The 12,072-nt window shown below is 38.7% G+C and overlaps 1 protein-coding gene across 3 annotated transcripts; it reads left to right on the top strand.

Moving 5' to 3' along the window:
• The first annotated feature begins 2,850 nt into the window (after positions 1 to 2,850).
• Positions 2,851 to 10,446, top strand: exoc3l1 (exocyst complex component 3-like 1). 3 transcript variants are annotated; one of them, XM_067379623.1, is made up of 14 exons: positions 2,852 to 2,974; positions 3,052 to 3,152; positions 4,737 to 4,912; positions 5,028 to 5,247; positions 5,844 to 6,256; positions 6,391 to 6,680; positions 6,761 to 6,878; positions 6,974 to 7,099; positions 7,681 to 7,781; positions 7,870 to 7,980; positions 8,116 to 8,386; positions 8,483 to 8,638; positions 9,384 to 9,517; positions 9,632 to 10,446. In XM_067379623.1, the coding sequence occupies exons 2-14, from the start codon at positions 3,113 to 3,115 to the stop codon at positions 9,816 to 9,818; spliced, it is 2,343 nt and encodes a 780-aa protein (XP_067235724.1). In that variant the 5' UTR covers positions 2,852 to 2,974; positions 3,052 to 3,112; the 3' UTR covers positions 9,819 to 10,446. The 3 variants fall into 3 exon arrangements, with proteins under 3 accessions (XP_067235725.1, XP_067235724.1, XP_067235723.1); XM_067379624.1 differs by lacking the exon at positions 3,052 to 3,152 and having other exon boundaries at positions 2,851 to 2,974; XM_067379622.1 differs by having other exon boundaries at positions 2,853 to 3,152.
• Positions 10,447 to 12,072: the final 1,626 nt, after the last annotated feature.

The following is a 12,072-nucleotide window of genomic DNA, read 5'->3' as shown; positions in this document are numbered from 1 at the left end:
AACGCTTGCTGTTGGCAGTCAAATGTGTTCCCCAACTTTAAATGGGCCAATCAAAGCCTGGACTTTGAAAGCAGAGGTTTGTTCATAGAATCCATCATAGTTTTGGGTGTCAGTGAATAATTCAAACAATCTTATGTCATGTTAAACATTTAAGACAATCTAGAACTGTAAATTAATTCAAACATGAAATATGTTTTAAAAAGTATCCAATGTTATACTTTGCACAATTATTAAACATAAAAAATAAACGTTAGGTAGTCTGGGGCTAAATGTCACACTTTTTCCCAAGTCACATTTTGCATAGACTCGTACCTTAAAGTATATAAATGCTACTGAATGATGGGCCACAAATATGGGGTAAGTTGTCACATTGTAACCTGCCTAGGTTTGAAAAGTTAATTATGAAATTCATTGTTTTGGACAACTAACATCATAATTGATCAAAACATTTAAAACACATCTGATATTTATTTAGAAGAGTTTCCTTCCTCATATTGACCCCTGCATGAAGGTATGCAAGTATTTCCAGAAAAATAAGACAAAACTGGATTTTTAAATTTGGCTTCTAAAAGTATTTTTCTTCAATATAGAGTGTTAGCTCTTCCTTTTATTTGATTGAAGCAGGCACTCTACATTTAATATGTCTAAAATGTTTCACCAAATATTAAAATTTAGTAAAGCATTCATTTTATTTTTAAGAATCAAATTGTTCATGCCACAAGCCTAAGCCAAAGTCTACTGGATAGATTGAAACTTTTCTTTGCCAAATCTTAAGCCAAAATGTCATTACATGAATATTCTCAAATGCTCCCCAAAATTTGCTTCCCAAAAACTCACCTCATCCTTAGACTAAATCCTAACCATGGCCACCACCCCAACCCTGACCACAGCACAAATTCTGCTATGCTGGAATGTAAAGCATTTGCTCTATAGCAGTGGATGTGTAACAAACATTGTTAATTGTTCTTTTTCAAATGCACTTAGGCCACAATTAACAAATAAGATTCCTTGTTTTCATGCAACGGCAAGTCTCTCAACTTGCCTTGTTGATTAGATTGAACAATTCAACCTAATCCTAATTTTAAAAAATCAATTTAACTCATAAAATCTCATAAAGTGTACATTTGTCTGTCCATGTCTGGGAGAGCCAAGGAGAAGCAGGAAGTCAGCCCAGGTCAGGAATGTCAGATAGGAAGTCCTCTCTGTGTTTGGATGACTACTTCTGAAATAGACTTCCTATTCCCTGCAATCGGTTGGGTGGTGTTTTATTTAAGGTGGTGATAGGGGAGGGTGACCACAAAACGCACAGCTGCATAGCCCTTAGCTGGTAAATAAAAGGGTGCAGCAAAGTAGATAAACTGCCAGAGGATGTAGTTATAAGGGATGTATTTTCAACCCTCTACGAGAAGCTACGTCACCCCTCAGTCCAAAGGGAACTATTAGCGTCAGCGGAAAAGCTCTGTTAGTCTGTCACAGTCCTCTGGTTATTATGGTGCTTTGCAAAGACAACAAAGTCTAGTCACAGCTATTTTTAGCACATGCTGCTGCTAAGGAAGAACGATAAAGATGTAGCCTTCGAATTTTGCAAACTATCAAAAAGCACAGAACAATTTGAATCAGATAGATGAAAATTTGAGTAATGCAAAAAGTTAACAGCTAGTTTTCATAGCAAAACAGAGGCAAGGTGATCAAGGCTTGTATCTCCTTAAAGGGGCTTATTTAGCAATAATGACCAGCTGATTTGACATTATCCTGCTTATTATATGTCAGAAAACCAAATAAATGAATAGAATAGGACACTGAAGATGGGGTTAAAAGAGAAAGAGACTAAGGAGTAAGATGCTAGACCTTAAACTATAGTTCTGTCATGACAACTCTTGGGAGATTGGTATGGTAATAGAGATTGGCATGGTAATGGATATGGCAATGTTAATGTATTTGGTCTTGGTCTTTGGTCTATGCTGCTGCAGATCAGGCACCGAGACTTGCTACTGCCAGTGCATTCACAGACATTGCTGTGAGCATGTAGGACATGCGGCTGCTGTTGCACATGTATTAATTAATCCCTGTAGCAGATCTATACAGGTGGAGCTGGGGAAGGTGGAGGGTTTCAGAAAGTGTGCTGCTGGCTGCTAACAGCAACACTACTAGTATTTGTTTGAATGTTGAGCTACACCTCATTGGCCGCTGATACAACAGCAACCAACCTGTGCTATGTAGATAATGATGTGATCACTACCAAATAAGTTAAAGACCTATCAGCCTGTGCCATCTAGTGTTTCATGCCAGAACTAGGTAATAATGTAGGAAATCATTTACCGTCAGTTATACAATTTAAAGTGCAGAGAGCCACAACTGACCAGTCGGAATAAACCATTCCAGAGAGCTTAGTAATTATAGTCTATCTTTGAATAAACTTACACCAAAATCTATTTTAACATGTCTTCATCAACAGCTGTTTGTACTACTACTGAAGTTTGTGATATTTGTGTCGGTGTGTGTTTGGTAGAGACTGGTCTGGAGACCCAGAAAGAGATGTAAACACAGTCATGGGGTAAGTCACAGGCCACGACACTTACACAAATAAACACATTCATTAAGGGGCCTCTGAACTTAGATTCCTCTCATGTTTGCTCTACAACTAGCAGCTGTGAGGGATCACAAAACACTGGTAAGAACTTTCTGGATCAATACAAATGATCGCTAATGATTGTCAAACCACATACAACCTTTGTTCGATTATCCCAAGCATTTCCTCTGAAACATATTGGTTTATAACTACCTCAGACACAGAGAGGCACTGTTGCACATGAAGGCCACCCCCACACTCACCATCTGGATCATTTGGAGGGCGGAGTGGCCGCTTTCCCTCCGTCCCTCTTGCGCTCTCTCCCTTCCTCCCTTCCCTTCCTGCCGGCCTCTGAGCAGAGGATGTGTCTGGGAGTGTGAGAGAGGAAGGCTGGCGGTAAAGTGGGTATGTACCCTCTCTCTTCTTCCCCCTCATTACTCTCTCTGTCTCTGCTGATTGCTCTATCTGGCGACACTGAGCAGGCCCTCTGGGCAGGGCAGTTTCTTAGTGGCAGAACGGTGAACAGTGGAACAACAAGCCTAAATGTCAGACGGAGACACGAATGGCCGAGACAGTCATGAAGGTACACATCCTTTCTGTTTGTTTGCAATGTTGATATGCATCATGCAAGTGTTTGTTTATAAAGTCATAATGTTGCACTAGTAGAGAGATCTAAAGTGTATATCTACATAAAAGAGAAAGAAAGAAAGAAAGAAAGGTATGTCATAAAATTAAATATAAGCAGCATATGTTTCTGCCAGGGGAGTTATGTAGGGTTCCTCCTACCCCCATAATGTCTAGCCATAATAATTGTAGCCTGCTTGTCTTTTTGTCCTAATATACATGCATGTATGTTTATACAAAACAAAAAAATTATGGGTTGAAGGACTTGAATTTGGTCAAACGCAAGCATTTCAGCACCACAGGAAATTAATAACAAGGCCTAGTCATAATGCACATTGTACTTTTACGAAAACATTTACAAAATTTAATATCGTGCTGTGCAAAAAATGCTGTCAAATAGGAAATAAACCTGAATACAGGATTTATTTCCCAATAAAGCAAAATAGCAAGGATGTTAGTTAAAAAAAAAAAGAAAAAAAAAATATTTTATTTTAGTAGTAATGTATAAAACTTTCAGCACATACCTACAATAACCTCTGAGATCTTTAAGTGATGGTATACGGTTCTTGTACAAGCCATGAATCATTGTGGTTTTGGCCGAATTCCTGGTGAAGTACTACATTATCCACAATCCTGAAGAAAGGGCAATCAATTAGAGAAGTCAGTGTAACCATGGTAACATGAATGACAGCCCAGCAACACAGCTTAATGATGTAATTAAATCAGTCTCACAACAGTTTATCAATTTAGCTGTCCTTCTTTTTCACAATTGCTAGGTACATTTTTTTAATAATTGCAAAAAACATTTTATATTAAAACATACTATACATGGCTGAATAGATTACATAATTTGCAGTGCTTTATGGGTTGTTCATTTTCTAATAAAGGATTAAATACAGTCCTCCAAATCAAACTTTAATGTTGTGAATAAAAGATATGCCACCTGCCTAAAGGTAGCTGAAAAAGTGGATGGTCAGTTGTACATAAACCACAGCTGTAAGCTGGTCAATGCATTATGAACCTCTGTTTTGCATGATTCTGTCATTTATCATGGAGAGGGGAAAACATGCAGTTTCTGCCCTGAAGCTGTTTCAGTAATTGTATTCTTACATACTTTCCCGTGGGTGTTTCAGCTCTTGAGCACCCATGGGATTGAGGCATACGAAATGGAAATTTTGAAACTTCAGCCTTCAAAACGATCAGGACACCTCTGAGTCATTCTTTGGAGAAGAGATCAATTCATCTGCTGAGTTTAAAACTTTGCTGAAGTTCAGTCTCTTTTAGATGTAGCCTTTTACTGGTTTAAATAATATCTGTCTCATGAACACCAGAAAATGTTAAAGAAAATGTTAAAGTCATTCATTGTACAAGTCAAACAAGACTTTCAGAAAAAGTATGCATTCTCTTACACAATCTGCAAGAACTTCCTAACATTACAGCTGAACAACTGCACAATTCACAATGGATTTTTCCTTGCTGTGGGCATTGTTCTTTTGTTTCTATATCATATGGGCTAAGTATCTTTTCCTATTTTGACTGACAGATGCCCTTGTCCCAGTTGAGGTGTGGCCAGAGCTGGAGAGAGCCGAATGTTTGGCTCGGGGTGCTGCGCTGAAATGGGCCTCAGGTGTCTTTTGTCGTCCAGAGCATCTGGAGAGACTTGGACAATACAGGAAAAGAGAGAGTCAACGAACTGCTTCGATTCATTCAAGGTTAAAGGTAAGTAGTGATCATTATTTCAGGTCAATTAGAAAGCCTCTAAAAAGCCTAGATCTAAATCTAAATGATCTAAAAATGTCTGCAAAAAAGTCATCTGCTCACTTGCATTTTTCAGTCAGTTGTACAGTCCTACCTGGAAGGTGTTGACTGGGGTCTTGGTCAACTGAGAGAGGCACGGGCTGAGCTGAGAGAAGTGTCTCGTGACATGCACAAGGTGAATTTGGAGTCCAGGAAAAATTCTGAAGAAGTAACTACACTGGAGACACTTCGGGAGGTTTCTGTCAATCACTGCCAGCTTCTTGCTGCAGTTAGCAACCTTCCACGCCTCTACAAAGGTTAGTGATTCCCTGCCCTTTTCAGTGAACTTATTATGTCCTTATTATTTTTGAATGCCCTCTATAAATATTTTGGATAGGTCTTGAACGTCTTAGAGCAAGGTTGTCCAAATCCTGGTCTAGACAATTCTGCAACATAAGTTTCAAGAAATCCCGAAGTCCTAAATTAACTTGATTGTGGTAGGAGCTAAGCTCTGCAGGACAGTGAGCCTTCCAAGAGTAGGATTGAACAACTTGCCTAAAAGGCAGACATTCTCAAATAAATAAAAGTATGTGAAAGCAAGCAATTCTAGCCAAGCAATTTAATGGGTCGCTGAAGGACAGACTGAATTGCCACAGAGAAGCTATAGCAGGTATAGTGTAAAATGTCTTGGTTTCCAGGTTTCTCTTTTAGGTCTACTACTGTCAAGGCAGATCAAGAATCTTGTGAAGCAAGAAAGTCACCATTAGTTGATAAGTTTATAGCTATCAATCTAAGAGCACAGCTCTATCACCCACTTAAGTACTAAGGTTTGTTAATGCCAAAGTAATGTAAGATTGCACTCTAAGAAAGTACATTGAGGCTATCATTTGTTATGTCTTCTCTTTCATGTCAGTGCGGAGCATGGTGCTAGAGACAGAGAGGCTAGTGGAGTCTCGTAGACTACTGGAAGCCCATGCTCGGCTAATGGAACTAGAGCGCTGGCAGGATGAGGTACTGTTGCAGCTCCAGGGACCCAGGGGATCATCTGGAACAGGATTAACCTCTGAAAATGAGGAGTTGGTGCGGAATTATTTCTCAGGTGTTGGACACCTGGTGGATGCCCTTGCCAAGGAGCTCTGGGCAGTGGTGGGGAGTGGGTTGACGCTTTGCCATCAGAACCCCACACCTTTTGTGTCAGCTGTAAGGATAGTGGAGCGTGAAGAAGCACTAGATCAGTTCTTTCTGGAGGAGCGGAGATCAACATTGGGACACAACACACCCATGCCCCCTGGGAGACCACGTTGTTGGAGGGACTGCTTCTTCAAGGTAAGCACTAAGTTTCCTACTGGTAGAAGTACTGGAAAAAGTTGTTTGTATGATGGCACAACTAAATTTAAAGGCTTATAAAGGCTTGTACATTTTAATTAACTTAATATGCATGTGTTCAAACTATTGGTTAGGTGATGGAGGAGGCAGTGTCAGCACGTTTCCGTAGTGTGTCTTACTTGCACACTCAAGGACCAGGGCTTGCAAGTCACTTGTCTGCACTACAGCACTGCATTATGGGAGACCTTTCAACAGTGCGGCATGTTCTGGAACAGTGTGTTCCAGCTCACTATCATTTAACAAGAGCTTACCTGCGCTCCTGCCACCAGTTCTTGCAGACCCATCTTGGATTGGTTAGTGGATGGGAGCTAGAGGGTGGGGAAATCTTTGCTGTTCTTAACTGGGTTCTGCACATATACAACAGGTAGGTAAAGCTTACGATTATATGTGAATTTGGTCAATTGGTAACCAAAAAGTCCTACACATTAGAATGTGTTCTTTAAGCTCAGAGATGATGGGTGAGCCAGCCCTTGTAGCTGAGCTAGACATTGAGGACCTGGGACCTCTCATATCTCAGGAAGGTCTTGAGCAGCTGCAGAACAAATATGTCCAAAAAGTTCGGGTAAGAACCAGGGTGGGGTTTTAGTCTCCAAAACATTTATCATTTACCTTGACAGGCCACAAGTTCTTGAGAAGTTTTACTGTGATTGTTTGCAGAAGAGTGTCTCGGAGTGGATGCACAAGGCTCTAGAGGTAGAGCTGACAGACTGGCAGAGGGATCAGGAACCAGATATTGATCACGAGGGCTGCTATCATACCAGCCTTCCAACCATCATCACACAGGTACTTCAGCAATGGCTTGATCTACAGAAGCTATGTTGGCCTTCAAAGTTGCAAATTCAAATTATGCGGCAAAATGGAATATTGCATAAAACATTTACGAATAATGCAGCGTTTCCAATGTGTTCAAGAGAACAAAATCATCCCCTCCTGGGAAACTGGATTGGGGTTGCTGCAATTGGGGAAGCCACTGTGGCTCTTTTTCCTACATCATAAATAACTTGGTTCTAAGAGCATGCAGATGAAATGCAATAAACGCTGTCATATTATCTTGTGTCTGGATGCCTGGTGTTTGGGAATGCAATCACATGAGACACTTCTGGGAGGTCATTATATTTGTTTGGTTTCCATTGTAGCTTGTGCACATACATCTTATCAGATAAAAAATGTGTCTGCCTCAACTGAGCGCATAATTTTTTATGCACATTTTTAGAATTTATACGCATCTTGGCATTTCCACCCAGTGATTTTTATGCAATATCTCAAAATGCACATATAGGTGGATGGAAGCAGCAAATGAGAAAGATTTTACCTAATATCAGCACTGATATATATATGAACTGCTCTGGTGTCTGGGTTATTAGATGCTAGAAGAAAATGCACGGGTGGCCTTGATGATAAGCAAAGCTCTGCGGGACCAGACAATCCAAATGGGTCTTTATGAGATGGAGAACCTCCTCAGCCGGTGTGTATATTTAACAATACTGGTATCATAATTCTAAATGATAAAAAATTCAACATTTTTGTACTTTCTTCTCACTATATCTAAACAGATTTCGAGATGCAATCATAGAATTTGGGAAGGAGCATCGCAGAGATCCAAACATAAACAAGTTCTACCTCCATTATCTCCTGGCTTGCATTAGCAACTGCATCATCCTCAAGTGAGATGATGTACAAGTATCTTTTTACAGTATGTCTGTATTTATGTGATGTTTGTTTGAAAATGTGTGTGTTTCAAATAGTTTTGTGTGCTTATAAGCAGTATATTTACATCTTTGATTTAAATGTACATCCAGAACCTCCACAGAAAGTCTGCAGCAGCAGTTGTGCTCCTTTCCTTCAAACCGGTATTCTCGCATTTCACTTGGACCTCTGGCTGCCCTGGACCGTGCTGTGAGAAAGGCATGTCGCTTAGTTATGGACCATCTCTTGTTTGAGCTACAACCTCATCTACAAGAGCTCCTGTCTCGTACCTGGCTGGACCAGGGAGATGTAACCCCAAATATGTGTGGGGTTCTAGAACGTCACTGTGAAATCTACAACAGGGTGCGGGAACCTTGTCGCCAGGTTAGTGTTTATACCAGGCATTGGAAATAACATGGACCACACAATAAAACAAGTGTATATCTTTACCAACAATTTGTGGTCGTCCATCATCTACAGAGGCTGAAGGAGGAATGTCAATGGCTAACTGTTGTTGAGTATGTCCGAGCACTGATGCAAAAGAGACTAGTCTGCAGAAGTAATGATGAGCGAAATCAGTTGGCCCAGCGAATGTCACTGGATGCTCAGCAGCTGAGGGACCACCTTCAAAGCATGGTAAAAATCCATTTACATTCATTTATTTGGGTATTTTTGTGCTGTAAGAGCCATTAGAAGTCTGCATGGGGTTTTAAACTCAACAATCCAACCCCGTAAGCGAGACTGTGTGACCTGATCTGGCCCAATCTAACCAGCATTGCCAAATATGGCTGAACCTGACCCAAATTAACTTTTTACAGAGGGCAATATATAATACAAGAATATGCATGTAAACAGTTCACATGCTATATGTCCAATCTGACACCACAAATATGCAAATAAGAACGTTAACCCAGGGTTTAAGAATGTTCAACGTGAAACGTCATCAAAGGTATATGAATACCCAGGATTAATTGTTAACCCAGGTAAAGTATGAGCAGAGTGAAACATAAAATAAGATAACCCAGGATTCCACTTACCCAGGGTTAGACTAGTCCAGGGTTAACTATTTTAAGTGTGAAAAGCTCTTCTGTTTATATTTCTTCTCCTAGAAGTTAGATCCAGACGAACAGATTCAGCTGAAAGATGAAACATAAATGAGCCACATTAAAATTAAAACATAAACTAATAGCAAACCCAAATCTGACTCAAACCCAAGTTATTCATGAGAAACTGACCTGATCTCGACAATTCATTGGATCTCATCAGGCTCAGGTCAGGCAGAAGGCCTCTAGGAACAATACAAGAACATGTTAGTATATGTTTGTGGATATTAAATGACTTTGACTATTTCACTGCTTTAATGCCGTTTTTACTTTTCAAGGAGATTGATGGGACCATAGGCGAGGTGAATCCCACTGCTTTGATACTTGCACTGGCTGACATAATCAATGTGAAAGACCCAGGCATGCTAATACTGGATATTTCTGGACTGGTAGCCAAGTATCCTGATATAAAGTGAGATTTCAAACCAAGCATACACAATAGATCTTAATATTCTTAAATAATTTCTGATACAGAGATTAATCAATACCAAGAGATTATATTAATTTACAAAGTGTGTCTTTTCAGTGAGGAGCATGTCTCTGTCCTGTTGGATGTAAGAGGGGATGTGCCCAAAGATGTCCGGAAGTCAGTACTAGATTTTCTGGAGAAGAACGCCCCACCTTTACCACCAGGATACCGCCCTATATTCACAGAAATCCTTGTGCCCTCTTCCAGCATTCAATTTTGTCTGCCTACTGCAAAGTGTACTTGAGAAGCACTCAGAGAAATTACCTAAATGAACTGTATCCAGCCTAGTGAATGAGAAATTCATTATTAATTAATCAGTATTCAATAAGACTAGCCTATTCGTTTTCTGTTTGGTCTTGTCTTAACAATGCACTGCCATATTAGTAAATTATAATGTGCCCAAAAATCATTTACATTTACGATCTCGCCAAATGCTATCTTACAAAAAAGTGCACAAACAAAATGTACATACAAGAACACATGTGTGGTAGAAACAAGAGAAAGCAGTGCACAATCTGGCCCATTGCATTGCATATATGGGGCGATCATTTTTGAATGTAAATTTATAAAAATGTTAATGTTACCAAACATTGCACTCCCAAAGATATACAATTAATTGCTTTAAAACTTGTATATTGTGGTGCACTATGTATTTTGTGGTTGACTGTCAGTCAATAAAGTAATGCATTTTAAAACAAAATTTATATTAAACCAATTCATCAATTCATAAATTCAAGTGTATTACACTAACAACCAACATTATAAATACAATGGTACATGAATCTGAAACCACTATACTATGACACATTACATTATTTCAGCCATGGTAGTTTTTGTAAGGGTAATATTGGACCCGTGGATATGTTTGCATTTATAAGACACTGATTTTTGAGACATGGGACAAAACAGGCTACCAAAATGGTAAATAATAATAATAATTAAACCATATTGTATGATGGAGAAAATTCTGTATTACTTTTACTATAAATAAAGCTGCATCTGATTATGCTATGTTAGCTACTTCACAAAAAAAAAAAAAAATCAAGAAAATTTAAACAATAAGACTAAACATGTTGAGCTATATAACAACAATTAGTTTTCTGTCTATAAATATATCAAAACAGTTGTTTCCTTGTCTATTAAAACGTAATATATTAAAGCGTCTTTGGTATTTCTATGGTTTCTACAAAATAAAACTGGAAATCGAGGCTTTTTTTTTAATAGCATATAAACAAATGTACATACAAAATAGTTATTGAACAAACAATATTAACAATTTACAATTCTCAAAGGCAGACATGGTTGCAATTACAATATGTAACAGTGAATTTTTATATAAAATGTACAATCCTAAATTGCAATGAAGAACTAAAAATAAAATAAAATAAAATAAAGTGAAATTAATAATAGAAAGCATTTATAGAAAAGTAAGTTCTTACAAGGGATAGCAAGGAGTTATAGGGCACTTAGCCCACTGAAGAAACTGGCAACTGTACTTAGCTTTTTCATTTGAAAGGGCATCAAAGAAGCAACAAATTTTTTTTAGAATCGTTAGAGAAGTGAGTAAAGGACAGGGGATTTTCTACACAGAAATCTACACTTATGAATGAAGTATTTAGCAACTTCTAAAAGATTGTTAATCAAGTAATATTGTGAACAATCTTTCTTAAGTACACCAAACTTAATTTGTTTGTATTCAGGGGTTTTACACATGAAATTATACATGACATTTTACTGCACAATTGGGTCCAATGCGTCCCAATGTCCATACTATCCATCCTACATATGTGATATTAAAATAAGTGTGTCCCAAAGCATAGTATGTTGAAAAGAGTATGCCAAAAGTCCCCGGATGGTCTACTATTTCCGGTAGTTTTTCGAAGTGTGGATCCGTGCACACTATAAAGACTAATATTGCCCACAACCCATTGCGTGTTGGACGAGGATTCAGTTCAGAACTACAAAAATGTTAAAAAAAACACTACAAAACATGGCGGATATGCGCGACCGACGCTGAGAAGTTTGAGTGTCTAATAATCAGTTCAACCTGATAGAAAATATTTATTTAATGTTATATGTGTTATTTTTCATCTGCAAATACCAATGTGGACTTTTATAAAGATCCGATTGGCCATTAACTTTTAAAAGCATCATTATACATTAATATGAGGAGAGTTCTCCGCAGGAAAGACCTGCGACTGTAGATCAACGTACTTCTGCATTTCTCTCCGATACGGTAGGAAATTAGCTAAATGAAATGTGGAGGATGTAAGATGATTGACAGGCCAGTTTACGGTGACAGGATGCGACAGAGAGAAAAGACGCAATTGTATGACGTGAAGTATGTCCCAAAGCTTATCTACTCTTTTGCTACACACTCAAAAGTAAGTACTTTTTGTTCACAGAATGAGTACTATAAGTAGGCGAATTGGGACGCAGCACGAGGCAGACCAAGGGTTAACGCGGGTATGACGCAATTGACAGGCGACTCCTCACAC

The sequence above is a fragment of the Chanodichthys erythropterus genome, chromosome 24 (assembly GCF_024489055.1).
Source record: "Chanodichthys erythropterus isolate Z2021 chromosome 24, ASM2448905v1, whole genome shotgun sequence".
Lineage (NCBI taxonomy): Eukaryota > Metazoa > Chordata > Actinopteri > Cypriniformes > Xenocyprididae > Chanodichthys > Chanodichthys erythropterus.
Note: the sequence above shows the minus strand (reverse complement) of the source record. Positions and strands in the feature narration are given on the sequence as shown.